General features: G+C 44.0%; 1 protein-coding gene across 2 annotated transcripts in view; it reads right to left on the reverse strand.

The window, feature by feature from the left end:
• The window catches only part of LOC115105861 (nipped-B-like protein), a 65,095-nt gene that overhangs the window by 18,338 nt on the left and 31,155 nt on the right, over positions 1 to 15,602 (reverse strand). The window contains exons 5-20 of one of the 2 annotated variants that reach the window (XM_029628310.2): positions 11,999 to 12,110; positions 11,720 to 11,874; positions 11,363 to 11,452; positions 10,826 to 10,971; positions 9,188 to 9,278; positions 8,499 to 9,023; positions 7,088 to 8,374; positions 6,536 to 6,667; positions 6,220 to 6,369; positions 3,402 to 3,473; positions 3,218 to 3,307; positions 2,907 to 3,007; positions 2,740 to 2,826; positions 2,395 to 2,626; positions 1,897 to 2,048; positions 1,724 to 1,804 (exon numbers count right to left, since the gene is read on the reverse strand). In XM_029628310.2, coding sequence (XP_029484170.1) covers positions 1,724 to 1,804; positions 1,897 to 2,048; positions 2,395 to 2,626; positions 2,740 to 2,826; positions 2,907 to 3,007; positions 3,218 to 3,307; positions 3,402 to 3,473; positions 6,220 to 6,369; positions 6,536 to 6,667; positions 7,088 to 8,374; positions 8,499 to 9,023; positions 9,188 to 9,278; positions 10,826 to 10,971; positions 11,363 to 11,452; positions 11,720 to 11,874; positions 11,999 to 12,110 — 3,503 coding nt within the window. Of the gene's footprint in view, positions 1 to 1,723; positions 1,805 to 1,896; positions 2,049 to 2,394; positions 2,627 to 2,739; positions 2,827 to 2,906; positions 3,008 to 3,217; positions 3,308 to 3,401; positions 3,474 to 6,219; positions 6,370 to 6,535; positions 6,668 to 7,087; positions 8,375 to 8,498; positions 9,027 to 9,187; positions 9,279 to 10,825; positions 10,972 to 11,362; positions 11,453 to 11,719; positions 11,875 to 11,998; positions 12,111 to 15,602 lie in introns of both variants that reach the window. The other variant, XM_029628309.2, reaches the window with a different exon arrangement.

A 15,602-nucleotide genomic window follows, 5' to 3' on the forward strand; every position in this document is an offset into this window, starting at 1 on the left:
AGTTTGCTGCTTCAGTGTCTTCAGATATTTTTGTCAGATGTTACTATGGAATACTGAAGTGTAATTACAATCATTACAAGTATAATTACAAGCAAGTGTCAAAGGCTTTTATTGACAATTACATGAAGTTGATGCAAAGAGTCAATATTTGCAGTGTTGACCCTTCTTTTCCAAGACCTCTGAAATCCGCCCTGGCATGCTGTCAATTAACTTCTGGGCCACATCCTGACTGATGGCAGCCCATTCTTGCATAATCAATGCTTGGAGTTTGTCAGAATTTGTGGGGTTTTGTTTGTCCACCCGCCTCTTGAGGATTGACCACAAGTTCTCAATGGGATTAAGGTCATGGGAGTTTCCTGGCCATGGACCCACAATATAGAGGTTTTGTTCCCCGAGCCACTTAGCTATCACTTTGCCTTATGGCAAGGTGCTCAGTCATGCTTAAAAAAGCATTGTTCGTCACCAAACTGTTCCTGGATGGTTGGGAGAAGTTGCTCTCGGAGGATGTGTTGGTGCCATTCTTTATTCATGGCTGTGTTCTTAGGCAAAATTGTGAGTGAGCCCACTCCCTTGGCTGAGAAGCAACCCCACACATGAATGGTCTCAGGATGCTTTACTGTTGGCATGACACAGGACTGATGCTAGCGCTCACCTTGTCTTCTCCGGGCAAGCTTTTTTCCGGATGCCCCAAACAATCGGAAAGGGAATTCATCAGAGAAAATGACTTTACCCCAGTCCTCAGCAGTCCAATCCCTGTACCTTTTGCAGAATATCAGTCTGTCCCTGATGTTTTTCCTGGAGAGAAGTGGCTTCTTTGCTGCCTTTCTTGACACCAGGCCATCCTCCAAAAGTCTTCGCCTCACTGTGAGTGCAGATGCACTCACACCTGCCTGCTGCCATTCCTGAGCAAGCTCTGCACTGGTGGTGCCCTGATCCCGCAGCTGAATCAACTTTAGGAGATGGTCCTGGTGCTTGCTGTACTTTCTTGGGCGCTCTGAAGCCTTCTTCACAACAATTGAACCGCTCTCCTTGAAGTTCTTGATGATCCGATAAATGGTTGATTTAGGTGCAATCTTATGGGCAGCAATATCCTTGCCTGTGAAGCCCCTTTTATGCAAAGCAATAATGACGGCACGTGTTTCCTTGCAGGTAACCATGATTGACAGAGGAAGAACAATGATTGCAAGCACCACCCTCCTTTTGAAGCTTCCAGTCTGTTATTCGAACTCAATTAGCATGACAGAGTCATCTCCAGACTTGTCCTCGTCAACACTCACACCTGTGTTAACGAGAGAATCACTGACATGATGTCAGCTGGTCTTTTTGTGGCAGGGCTGAAATGCAGTGGAAATATTTTTGGGGGATTCAGTTCATTTGCACGGCAAAGAGGGACTTTGCAATTAATTGCAATTCATCTGATCACTCTTCATAACATTCTGGAGTATATGCAAATTGCCATCATACAAACTGAGGCAGCAGACTTGGTGAAAATTAATATTTGTGTCATTCTCAAAACTTTTGGCCACGACTGTACACAATGAAAGGGAATAGAGTGTATTCTAGAACAAATCCAGAACTCCATGGGAACCCAGGTTTGAGGCACCACATCAAGAGCAACCCTGGCACTGCTATACAGGGGATGTATGTAATGGAAGCACAATAAAAGGGAATATATTCTAGAACAACGGCAGAACTCCGTGGAAACACTGGTTTGGATTCTTACCGCAGTCACTAGTTTGATGGCACACAGCTGTAGCTCACTGACACTCTCCACAAAGAATGGAGTGATGCCCATGGAGGAGACCTGAGGGAAGGAGAGAGAGATGAGTTATAAGGTAAGCAAGCAGAGGTCAGAAATCATGACCCCCAGGGAAAGCACTAGGAGCAGAGTCTCACCTGCAGGATGGTGGTGTCAGTCAACAGCTGTATCTCCAGGAGCTCAGAGATGTTGCTGACGATGTCACACACCTTGTTGTAGAGCATGATGATCACCCTCTGCTTGTGTGTGGAGCTTTTAGCCCTCTTAGCCCTGGAGCTCAGCAAGCCACCTGGGTGAGAGAGGGGAGAAGAGAGACAATGAATAAAAGTTCCTAAAAAATGCAGAGCAGAGACCCTTTCCTCAGTCAGTCATGGCAGGGATAGGCATAACACTGGCCCAGGTAGTTCCGAGTGGACCACACTGTCTTGTATGTACACACCGTGTATATACTTCACATGAACTGTCTTTCAAATGTTCTGGGTGCTCTGGTCTTGAACAAACCACCGTCAAACTCAAAGTTTAACAGAGTGTATGAAGACTGTGACTGGACATTTATGTATCCAGTTCTCACCACATTATGTTATATGGGTTTGTTCCAAATGCTTTTGATAGTAAGGTGGGGTTAGGGTGCTGACCTCCGTGAGGGTCCACTCTGTAGACAGGGTCATACTGAGGGTAGAGGGTGTTTTGCAGGTGAAACTTGGTGTACTGCAGCACCCTCTCAATCACGTCCTCGATGTACACCGCCTTGGGCATGCGGGCCGACGTCATGATGTTGAGGGCAGTCAGACAGGCGTCAGCTGACTTTGTCACGCGCTCCATGATGAGGTCACGCCACAGTCGCTCCTCGTCTTCTGCGTCTGCGTCCTGTTGGACAGAGAGAGAAGACATTCAGACAAGTGGAACCTCTCTATGGAACATGCTTCTTAGGCCAGAAGACTAAATCTGGGTCTGAGAAACCATATGTGGGGACAACTTACATGGTTCATCAGTGTGGAGAGTTTGGACCCGTCCTGAATGTTTTTCTCCAGGATGTTCAGGACCTTCACCAACTTACCAGATGAAAGCTATGGAGACAGATGAGAAAAATATAACAGAATGCCAAAAAGATTGACATCAACCTGCATCCAATGTTCCCCTTTCTTACCCTGAAGGTGATGCCCATGGCCTTGATCTTAGCAGATTCACTGGCCAGTTCACTCAGCTGGTGTTTCCCCAGCAGAAGCTCCTGTGGGATCTCATCATCATCTGTTGACGAGAGTTGTGGAGTTACAGTTGGCAGTTCTGTCACCGTCATTTATAACTGAGCATTACTATGGCTGATATCAAATTACATTTGAAAAGAAATCCAACAATCACAATGTTATCTTTCCCATTCTTGGTAAAAAATGTCATTCAAACCTCTGAAGAAAACTTAAAATAAATAAATATGTAAAGTAGATAATGAATAATGCATACCCATGGCATTGAAGTCAATGTCCTCCAAGCTCTCCAGAATGTTGTCCACACTGGCTGAGAACCTCTTGAACGTGGAGGAGTCCATCAGTTCTGTTGAGTAAACAACACAGAGAAAGTGAATAAACTGCGCTTATGAGACCAAAGACATAAAACAAAGACATTACTGAATTTAGAGTGAAATTACCTTCTGCTGTCAGCTTGGGCTCGTATGCCTTTCTTTTCTTCTGTTTCTCCTTCTTCTTCATCTTTCTGGCAACTGGACAGGATTGATACATGTTAGGACAATGACATTGGACAGCAACACTTATCTAGTGAAATATTACTACTACTCATCCTCAGCATTTTACCCTGTATCTAATGCACAGGTATACCATGCTGGTGTATGTTCTATTTAGTGCTTTCGGAAAGTATTCATACCCTTTGAGTTATTCCAAATTTTGCTGTGTTACAGCCTGAACTCAAAACGGATGAAATATAATTGTTTTCTAACCAAATACCTTTTTGCAAATGTTGAGAAAAAATGAAATACAGAAATATCTCATTTACATAGGTATTCATACACCTGAGTCAATGCATGTTAGAAGCACCTTTGGCAGTGATTACAGCAGTGAGTCTTTCTGGGTAAGTGTCTAAGAGCGTTGCACACCTGGATTGTACAAGATTTGCACATTATTCTTTTCAAAATTCTTCCAGCTCTGTCAAGTTGGTTGTTGATAATGGCTAGACAGCTATTTTCAAGTCTTGTCATAGATTTTCAAACCAATTTAAGTCAAAACAGTAACTAGGCCACTCAGGAACATTCAATGTTGTCGTGCTAAGCAACCATTGAATATTTGGCCTTGTGTTTTAGGTTATTGTCCTGCTGAAAGGTACATTTGTCTCCCAGTGTCTGTTGGAAAGCTGACCTAGCCAGGTTTTCCTCTAAGATTTTTCCTGTGCTCTATGTCATTTCTTTTTATCACAAAAATAAAAACTCCCTAGTCCTTGGTGATGACAAGCATATCCATAACATAATGCAGCCACCACCATGCTTGAAAATATGAAGAGTGATAACTCAGTGATGTTGTGTTGGATTTGCCACAAACATAACGCTTTGTTTTCAGGACATAAATGTAATTTATTTTCCACATTTTGCAGCTTTACTTTTGTGCCTTCTTTCAAACAGGATGCATGTTTTGGAATATGTTTTATTCTGTACAGGGACCTTACAGATAATTGTATATATGTGTGGGGTACAGAGATGAGGTAGCCATTCAAATAATGTTAAACACCATTATATCCTAAGCAACTTATTGTGATGTGTTAAGCAACATTTTTACTCCTGAACTTATTTAGGCATTCCATCAATAACAAAGGGGTTGAATACATAATTGACTCAAGACATTTCAGCTTTCCAATTTGTATGAATTTGTAAAATATTCTTAAAACAGAATCCTACTTTGACATGATGGGGTATTATGTATAGGCCAGTGACACACAATCTCAATGCAATCCATTTTAAATTCAGGCTGTAACACAATTACATTTGAATACTTTCTTAATTTAAGGCACTGTATGTATGTATTGCTACATTACAGCCTTATTCTAAAATGGATGAAATTAAATATTTTCCTCACCAATCTACACACAATACCCCATAACGACAAAGCTTTTATTTTGATATTTTGGGGGAAAATGTATTTTTAATCAAAAAACAGAAATACATTATTTAGGTGCATCATGTTTTCATTGTTTTTAAAACTTGATTGGAGTCCACCTGCAATAAATTCAATTGATTGGACATGATTTGAAAAAGGCACACACCTGCCTATATAAGATCCCACAGTTGACAGTGCATGTCAGAGCAAGAACCAATGAATTGTCTGTAGAGCTCCAAGACAGGATTGTGTCAAGGCACAAATCTGGGGAAAGGGACCAATACATTTCTGCAGCATGAAGGTCCCCAAGAACACAGTGGCCTCTGTCATTCTTAAATGGAAGAAGTTTGGAACCATCAAGACTCTTATTAGAGCTGGTCGCCAGGCCAAACTGAGCAATCGGGCGAGAAGGGCCTTGGTCAGGGAGGGGACCAAGAACCCGATGATCACTCTGACAGAGCTCAAGACTTCCCTCTGTGGAAGTGGGAGACCTTCCAGAAGGACAACCATCTCTGCAGCACTCCACCAATCAGGCCTTTATGGTAGTGGCAATACGGAAGCCACTCCTCAGTAAAAGGCACAGCCCGCTTGGAGTTTGCCACAAGGGACCTAAATGACTCTCAGACCATGAGAAACAAGATTCTCTGGTCTGATGAAACTGACATTGAACTCTTTGGCCTGAATACCAAGCGTCACGTCTGGAGAAAACCTGGCACCATTCCTACAGTGAAACATGGTGGTGGCAGCATTCCGGCTGTGGGATGTTTCTCAGCGGCAGGGTCAGAGAGACCAGTCAGGCTTGAGGGAAAGACGAACGGAGCAAAGTGGAGAAGAATCCTTGATGAACCTGCTCCAGAGCGCTCAGGATATCAGACTGGGGGCGAAGGTTCACCTTCCAACGGGACATCGACCCTAAGCACACAGCCAACCTGACAAAGCTCGAGAGGATCTGCAGAGAATAATCGGAAAAACTCCCAAAATACAAGTGTGCCAAACTCGAAGCTGTAATCTCTGCCAAAGGTGTTTCAACAAAGTACTGAGTAAAGGGTCTGATTACTTATGGAAATGTGAATTTCAGTTTTAAAAAAAATATATTATATAAATTTGCAAGAATGTCTAAACCTTTTTTTGCTTTGTCATTATGGGGTATTGTGTCTAGATTGAAGCGGGGGAAAAACTATTTAATCAATTTCAGAATAAGGCTGTAACATAACAAAATGTTGAAAAAGTCAAGGGGTCTGAATACTTTCCGAATGCACTGTATATATGTATATATATGAGAGAGAGAGAGAGAGAGAGAGAGAGAGGAAAGATAACCATCGATGCTCATGATGGATGGTCAGTCAAAGACAGTGCCAGACTTACGGTCACTCATGCTGGGCGGTGGGGACTCATCGTATGAATCCTCTGGGCTGCGTTCACGGTGGCGGCTGCCGGACCCCCTGCGCCCTGAGCCTCTCCTCTCATCAGGCTCCCATGTCTTTTCCCGCTCCTTCTTGTGACGCTTCCGCGTAGCTGCAGGAAGAGAGGGAAGGAGCAACAAGTTAAAGGATGAAGCTTTGATCATAAACACCAGGGGTTTGTTATCAACCATTAGCCCGCCCCCAACTACTGTGATTGGAATGAACACCGTTTTGGATATGACTGTGCAAAAACAAAAAGCAATATGTTTGGTACTTACACTCCGTCACAGAGTCGTCGTCGTCGTCATCGTCATCATCGGAGTTGACCTCGGCGTACTTGGGCTTCTCCTTGATGGTGCTGCGCTTGCGTTTGTTCATCTTCACCCTCTCACACAGTGGCATGGTGGACTCTATCTCAGCAATCAGATGAGGAGGCAGTTCTTTCAACACTGATTCATCAAGACCTCACAGAGCGAGGTCACCCAGTCATCTATTAGCCCTTGTACGAAAGGGCTAATTACACTAACAATGACACATTTGTGCCACAACTAAAACAGATAGTGTCTTCTATTCAGGATCATTAGCAAGGCCTCATAACCATTTCAAATAAACCCAGCAATAAATCGGAATCCTTTCAAGGAGAGTAAAATACAGAACGTTATTCTGTGCTGCTAGTGGATCAATGTGCAAAGTAATTACAACTGTCAAAGTTCTCAAAGCAATAAGTCAAAAACACATGTCAACACAGGTTACCATATCTAAACCTTAAGTTCACCCAAACAACAAGCTGACCCAGTCTGTCATGCAGACATCAGGATGTCTCCTCTTACCTTTCTCAGAGATCCAATGAGAGGGTCTGCTCTTGGAGGACTTGGAGCTGCGTGCGCTTCTATCTTTCCTCTCCCTGATGATTTTCTGTACCTCGTCGATGCTGAGTTTCTGCAGCACCACAACCGGTTTGGCTGCTGTCTTCATCTTCTCTACCAGCCCCAGTCGCTCCAGCTTGACCCGGGGCTCCTTCCAGCCCTCCACTACTGAACCCAGACCAGGCTTCCTCATCTCAGCTGCCAACACATGCCCATCCTTATCCCGCTTCACTTTGGGAATCACAAAGTTCTTAAAGCCTCCAGACTTTACGCCCCCCAGCAGGTAAGCAGGGAACTCCTGCTTGTTTTCAGCAGGTTGTTGCTTAGAGTCCTGTCGGTTCCTGCTGCCGTCCCCACTCCTCCTCTCCTCCCCGCTCCTCCTCTCCTCTTTATTGGGGGATTTGAGGTTGGGGCCTGGCCGGTCAGTCCTCTGGCGCCCACTGTGGTCCACCCCCCCTCGCCCTTCCTGCTTAACCCGCGGGCTCTCTGGCCTGGAGCGCTGCTCTGGAGATCGTCGGTCCCGTGGATCCCCTGCCTCTGTCCTGTGTTTCCTCTCCCTGTCCTTATCCCCCCGCTCCCTGTCTCTGTCCCGTCCATGTTTGGAGTCATGTTCCCCTCTGCTGGACTTGCTGGGGGTCTCTGGCCTGCGGATGCGGGATGGGTCACTGTCCCGGGACCTGTCCTCCCTGTGACCAGAGTCTGAGCGACCCTCGTGCCGTTGTCGTGGCTTGTCAGGCATCCTGGCGTCAGGGCGGGCCTTGCTATTGTCAGGTTTGCCATCGTGTCGATGTTTGGACGAGTCTCGTCTGTTTTCGTGCTTGTGTTTGGGGGTCTCCGGTCGGACGTCGGGCCCCAGCTTCTTGGGGGTGTCGGCACGCTGCTTGATGACCTCTGGCCGGACGTCTGCAGTCTGTAGTGTGTCTCCTTCTGTCTTGGAGTTTAGCCGCAGGACTCCAGTGGAGTCGGGGCCGTCCCCAGGACACAGGCGTTCCTCAGGCCAGCTCCTCAGGGCAGGGGTGTGGGTGCCTATGTTTACCTCTGGCTGCCCGTCAGCTCTACCTGCTTGCTGCAGGTCGATGCTGACCATTAGGGCAGGCCGGCTCGCACCATTACTGGCAGCACTAGCCTCCTGGGGTGCCAGCTTGCTGCCAGCATTGCCCCCTCCCACGCCAGGTTGGGTTGCCCCCGCTGTACCTCCAGCTCCAGGCTCTTGGGGATATGAGTCCTGCTTCCGCTTCTTCAGTGGCTTGTCTGCAGTGAGGAAACCATTACTCAGAAAATATCCTGACATATTACTTATTTTTATCAGCAAGTTATTTCTCCTATAATATTTTTTAGGATAGATTTATAAGTGCAACATTGAATGTAAACTCACCTTTATCCTGAACCTCTTTGGAGCAACGCTCCCTTTCTATGAGCGTCTCCCGTTCTATCCTCTCGATCTCAGCGAGCGCGTCCATCTCAGCATCGTCGTAAACAGCTCCGCTGATCACCCCTCCAGCCTGCTTAGTGTTCTGGAGCACAGGGACCTGCTGGTAGCCTGACTGCTCCCCCTGGCCCGGGGCTAACCTGTGGGCAAGGTCCTGCTGCGTCCGGGAGAACTGCAGGCTGTTGTAGGCCAGGTCAGTGTCCTGGTCCTCTGCCCCAGGTAGGAGCTCTCCGGACGGGTCCATCTCAGTGGACTTCACCCGGGACAGTTTGAGGGTCAGCTTGGTTGAGTCTTTAGAGGGAGAGCTGACAATATCGTACATAGCAGCTTTATCCAACTGCTCCTTCTCCTCTTTAGTTAGCTTCTTCTGCTTCTTCTTGCAGTCAGGAGAGTCCAGGAGGAGGTCGGGAGCGCTGTCACGGGGGGAAGCGTAAGGGTTTGGGGAGTGAAGGATGAGGCTAGGTCGTAATCCTGCTGAAACCAAAAAAATAAATACAAATAAATTGTGTGTGATTTTTTACAAATATGAACACTGATCGATTCAGGCATGAACACTTGACATAGAATATGTAGATTGACTCATGATTTCCAGACCACAGTATGATGATGCATATTAGCGGTCTCGGTTGGTATACCTTTTGGGGTCCCTTCGCTGTCAGCAGGGGAACAAACAGACTGGGGCGAACGGAGTGGGAAGGAGGCATTTCTCATGGAAGGATCACTCTCCTTGGAAAAATATGAATCAGATATTCATTACCAGTCAAATGTTTGGACACACCTACTCATTCAAGAGTTTTTCTTTATTTTGAATATATTCAACATCGTAGAATAATGGTGAAGACATCAAAACTATGAAATAACACATGTGGAATCAAGTAGTAACCAAAAAAGTGTTATATATTTTATATTTGAAATTCTTTAGTAGCCACCCTTCGCCTTGACAGCTTTGCACATTCCTGGCATTATCTCAACCAGCTTCATGAGGTAGTCACCTGGAATGCATTTCAATAAACAGGTGTGCCTTGTTAATTTGTGGAATTTCTTTCCTTCTTAATGCGTTTGAGCCAATCAGTTGCGTTGTGACAAGGTAGGGGTGGTATACAGAAGATAGACCTATTTGGTAAAAAATCTAAGTCCATATTATGGAAAGAACAGCTCAAATAAGCATAGAGAAATGACAGTCCATCATTACTTTAAGACATGAAGATCAGTCAATGCAGAACATTTCAAGAACTTTGAAAGTTTCTTCAAGTGCCGTCGCAAAAACCATCCGGCGCTATGATGAAACTGTCTCGCATGAGGACCACCACAGGAATGGAAGACCCAGAGTTACCTCTGCTGCAGAGGACAAGTTCATTAGTTAACTGCACCTCAGATTGTGAAATGCTTCACAGATTTCAAGTAACAGACACATCAACATCAACTGTTCAGAGGAGACTGCGTGAATCAGGCCTTCATGGTCGAATTGCTGAAAAAAAAAGAAAACACTACTAAAGGACACCAATAACAAGAGACTTGCTTGGGCCAAGAAACACGAGCAACACATGAGACCGGTGGAAATCTGTCCTTTGGTCTGATGAGTCCAAATTCAAGATTTTTGGTTCTAACCGTCATGTCTTCGTGATACGCAGAGTAGGTGAACGGATGGTCTCCACATGGGTGGTTCCCACTGTGAAGCATGGCTGTTTAAGGGCTATTGGACCAAGAAGGAGCGTGATGGAGTGCTGCATCAGATGACCTGGCACAATCACCCGGCCTCAACCCAATAGAGATGGTTTGGGTTGGACCACAGAGTGAAGGAAAAGCAGCCAACAAGTGCTCAGCATATGTGGGAACTCCTTCAAGACTACTGGAAAAGCATTCCTCATGAAGCTGGTTGAGAGAATGCCAAGAGTTTGCAAAGCTGTCATCAAGGCAAAGGGTGGCTACTTTGAAGAATCTCAAATATAAAATATATTTTGATTTGTTTCACACTTTTTTGGCTACAACATGATTCCATATGTGGTATTTCATAGTTTTGATGTCTTCACTATTATTCTACAATGTCGAAAATAGTACAAATAAAGAAAAACCCTTGAATAAGTAGGTAAGTCCAAACTTTTGACTGGTACTGTATATAACTAAAGCAGCCAGGGTGGATACAACTCCACACAACAAATACATTCAGGCAGTGTACCAGCAATGAGGATCCAAGAGAGGAAATTGTATTTAATGTCAAAATGGTATCTTTGCTCGGTAGTTTCATCTTGGTATGAATCATTTCTCATGTTTACCTCATTCCCTAATCTGTGGACTATGTTCATGTAGTCTTCGTTGGAGCCATGTCTGGCATTGTGATTGGCTGAGTTGCTTGAAATTTGCCCGGAGACCTTGTTGTCGTGGATGTTCCGCATGCCGCCAGGAACCATGGGGCTGGCAACTGAACAAACACCAAAATAAATCCCAGAGACAATCAATCAACCTTCATTCAATTACCTTGCAGCTACGCAAAACCCATACTAAACACTGTTAATCATCTTATTCAACAGGTAGAATGAATGCAGATAAACAAGAAATATAACAACACCAAAGAACGGAGACCTGAAAAATGATGCCTATCTACAGGAATCTTGCAGCGAGCAAGTGTACATTGCTAACCAACACTCCACCCTCTATTGTTATAAATACAGTTTGCAATTGGATAGACAGAGCATGGATATTTTGTGATGCAAATAATGCGTCACAGAGACAAAAGCCGATGGGTCACAGCTTGGAGGTGATGGGGCCCGACTGTGGATGTTTGATATGATGTCCCCAGGGTTTTCCCATACCTAAGGTTGGGGTGGAGGGGTTCTGGTGGGGGGAGGCCTGCGGCTGGGTCTGCACCTCAAGGCAGGGCTGCACAGGCCTCTGGGGGCTTCCTGAATATGAGGGTGCAAGTGAAAGGAGAGGGGAAGAATGAAGCTCATCGCCCACAGAACACCAACACAACACACCAGGGTAAACTGTGTTGGTTTATAATGCATGGAGCACTTCTGTCCATATGTACAAATTCTACAGGGTCTTCAGCAAACAATCAACATAATGACATGCATAATAGTTAGTTACAGTATGGTTATTTGAGAATTAGTTGGTAGGTTCCCCATCATGCATTATGCTCCGAAACAAAAGCAGAAGTGCAGCCCCACCTTGCTGGATCTGTTGGTGCTGAGAGTAGCTAGGTGGGTGAGGGTACTGCTGCATGTAAGCAGCAGGGCTTTGGGGGGCATAGGGGCTGGGCACAGGGCTGTTCTGCTGGGGCGTGAACCTGGCATCCGACCCCATCTGTGGAGGGGCAAAGCGACTGTAGAGAAAGAGGATGAGAAGAACATGTCAATTCCAAGGGAATCCGAGAGAAGTATTGAATAAACTAGCAGAGGACTCACTGTAACATTACAGAAAATTGAACAAGCAATTTATTGTCATACCTAGAAGGGCTGTGTGAGATAGTGGTTTGCTGGTAGTTTGTCGACGCCGGACTCCCATGCATGGAATTCTGGGACATCTTGTACTGCGGCATCATTGGCTGCTGCATTATATCTATCAGATGAAAATAAGAGATGTGGTTAAAGAGGAGTAGAGAAGACCAGTGCACAGCACCAATTCTGAGGGGCAATTCCACGGTAACAGAGGGACACAGACACAGATTCTTCACACAAAATGTATGTCAAATAAAAAACAATTATTGCAAAATTCAACACTCCATGGGAGTCCAGCATAAACTGTCATTCTGTTACCAAACTTTGCATTTGCACTGTTCGAGTAAATGTTTGTGGAAATTGTTAAAAGTAGTCCTTGTTGGGGCCGGGCGGTAAACCATATTTGATGCACGGACCGGTTTGGATTTTTACTTTACCTTACATAACGGTATTTCAACGTTTGGTTTGCTAAATGTAATAATTGAGTGATGAAACTCGAACACTGATGGCAATCATCCGTTCTTACCGCCAGTAAGAGACTGCTAACAGCGGAGAACTGTTAACTTCCCAGCAAGAGCTTCTGGAGCGCATATTAGGTACTTTTTTTGCCATGAATCATGCTTGTGGGGCAGTGCAGGAGCCGAAATAGTGCACATGTACTTTTTTGCCGTGAAACTCGCCTGTGAGGCAATGTGGCGAAAGTAAGAACTGCCATTAAATGCATTGAAAATACATGGTCATAAACCAGGTTTCCATCCAACCACTTCATGTGGATGAATTACCTGAGACATGAAAAAAGTCATGACTGGGCTGATGGAAACAGGATATGCCGATACAATTTTATAAATGCCGACAGACAATTACTTTGTTCGACATGGTGGGATTTTTGTGTCTGTAAAATTAATCATGCGAAAAAAAGTGGTGGAAACGCCTTTCTGCAGAAAATATTCATATAATAACCATAATATCGAAGTAAACTTGGTCCTTCCACTACAACTCCGTAAATCATGCAGCTTATTGGCTACAGATGAAATAAGTTTTGATGAACTTCACAGGGTGGTGAAAGTGCACGAGCTTGATGCTCCCTTCCAATAAATATCTTATTCTGGTGACATGATGATGCTCGGCTGCCGTTTGACAAATACAAAAATTATTGCTCTTATCCATAATAATCTCATAATGCAGGTAGCCTACCCTCACTGTATGCCAAGCCGTTGGCTAGAGTGCATGTGCCAAGACCAGAGTGAGCATGTTTGCTATATAATGCAACAGTTTGTGACAAAACCATTAGTCGAGTTGAAAATGCAATGGAAACCCATTTAACTTGTATTTTTCCATTCGGCACATGTGAATTTAACCTCACGTAATTTTTTATGTGCACTACGTCATCATTCGCAGAAAATGTGCATATTGTTTTATGCAGATTTTAGAATATTCACATAGAAATCTATGGCAAATTGGATGGAAACCTAGTTATAGAGAAGAATAGTTATTCTGATAAAGAAAAAAAAAAGTTGAAAAAATTAAAACCACTTAATATATTTTTTTAATAATCCACCCTATGGTCATGTACTACTCATGAAGCATATTTATATATATATATAAAAAAAACATAAAATACCTTAGAATTTGACGAATATTGTGATATATTTTGGCCATATCGCCCAACTCCAGCCCTTGTGCTTAGAGTAGTATAGTTTAACTTTGCATCATTGGTTTTTGTTTGACATACATTTTAAAGCGAAAAATCTGACTATCAGCGTCACTCCGCTAGCATGGAATTGCACTGAGGAAACCTCAAGAACAAGACAGAGGGGTGTCCTATTTATATGAGTGGGAGATAGAAGACCTCACTCAAAACTATTAGGTAGGGATGTACATATTTCCTTTTCAAGACGATTTGATAGGTACAGTTGAAGTCAAAAGTTTACATATACCTTAGCCAAATACATTTAAACTCATGTTTTTCACAATTCCTGACATTTAATCCCAGTACAAATTCCCTGTTTTAGGTCAGTTAGGATCACCACTTTATTTTAAGAATGTGAAATGTCAGAATAGTAGTTATTTCAGAATATAATTATTTCTTTCAGATTTTATTTCTTTCATCACATTCCCAGTGGGTCAGAAGTTTACATACACTCAATTAGTATTTGGTACCATTGTCTTTAAATTGTTTAACTTGGGTCAAGTGTTTCGGGTAGCCTTCCACAATCTTCCCACAATAAATTGGGTGAATTTTGGACCATTCCTCCTGACAGAGCTGGTGTAACTGAGTCAGGTTTGTAGGCTACCTTGCTCCCACACGCTTTTTCAGTTCTGCCCACAGTTTTTCTATAGGATTAAGGTCAGGGCTTTGTGATGGCCACTCCAATACCTTGACTTTGTTGTCCTTAAGCCATTTTGCCAAGTATGCTTGGGGTCATTGTCCATTTGGAAGACACATTTGCGACCAAGCTTTAACTTCCTGACTGATGTCTTGTGATGTTGCTTCAATATATCTACATCATTTTCCTCCTCATGACGCCATCTATTTTGTGAAGTGCACCAGTCCCTCCTGCAGCAAAGCAACCCCACAACATGATGCTGCCACCCCCGTGCTTCACGGTTGGGATGGTGTTCTTCGGCCTGCAAGCCTCCCCCTTTCCTCCAAACATAACGATGGTCATTATGGCCAAACTGTTCTATTTTTGTTTCATCAGACCAGAGGACATTTCTCCAAAAAGTATGATCTTTGTCCCCATGTGCAGTTGCAAACTGTAGTCTGGCTTTTTTAATGGTGGTTTTGGAGCAGTGGCTTCTTCCTTGCTGAGAGGCCTTTCAGGTTCTGTCGATACAGGACTCGTTTTACTATGGATACAGAGACTTTTGTACCGGTTTCCTCCAGCATCTTCACAAGGTCCTTTGCTGATGTTCTGGGATTAATTTGCGTTCATCTCTAGAAGACAGAATGCGTCTCCTTCCTGAGCGGTATGATGGCTGTGTGGTCCAAGGGTGTTTATACTTGCATACTATTGGTTGTACAGATGAACATGGTACCTTCTCTGAGGTCTTGGCTGATTTCTTTTGATTTTCCCATGATGTCAAGCAAAGAGGCACTGAGTTTGAAGGTAGGCCTTGAAATACATGCACAGGTACACCTCCAACTGACTCATTATGTCAATTAGCCTATCAGAAGCTTCTAAAGCCATAACATCGTTTTGTGGAATTTTCCAAGTTGTTTAAAGTCACAGCCAACTTAGTGTATGTACACTTCTGACCCACTGGAATTGTGATACAGTGAATTATAAGTGAAATAATCTGTCTGTAAACAATTGTTGGAAAAATTGCTTGTGTCATGCACAAAGTAAATATCCTAACCCACTTGCCAAAACTATAGTTTGTTAAAACCAGTTAAGCATTAGGGGGCGCTATTAAACATTTTGGCTGAAAAACGTTCCCGTTTTAAACAAGATATTTTGTCACGAAAAGATGCTCGACTATGCATATCATTGACAGCTTTGGATAGAAAACACTCTGACGTTTCCAAAACTGCAAAGATATTGTCTGTGAGTGCAACAGAACTGATGTTACAGGCGAAACCCAGATAAAAATCCAACCAGGAAGTGCCGCA

The sequence above is a fragment of the Oncorhynchus nerka genome, linkage group LG22 (genome assembly GCF_034236695.1).
Source record: "Oncorhynchus nerka isolate Pitt River linkage group LG22, Oner_Uvic_2.0, whole genome shotgun sequence".
Classification (NCBI taxonomy): Eukaryota; Metazoa; Chordata; class Actinopteri; order Salmoniformes; family Salmonidae; genus Oncorhynchus; species Oncorhynchus nerka.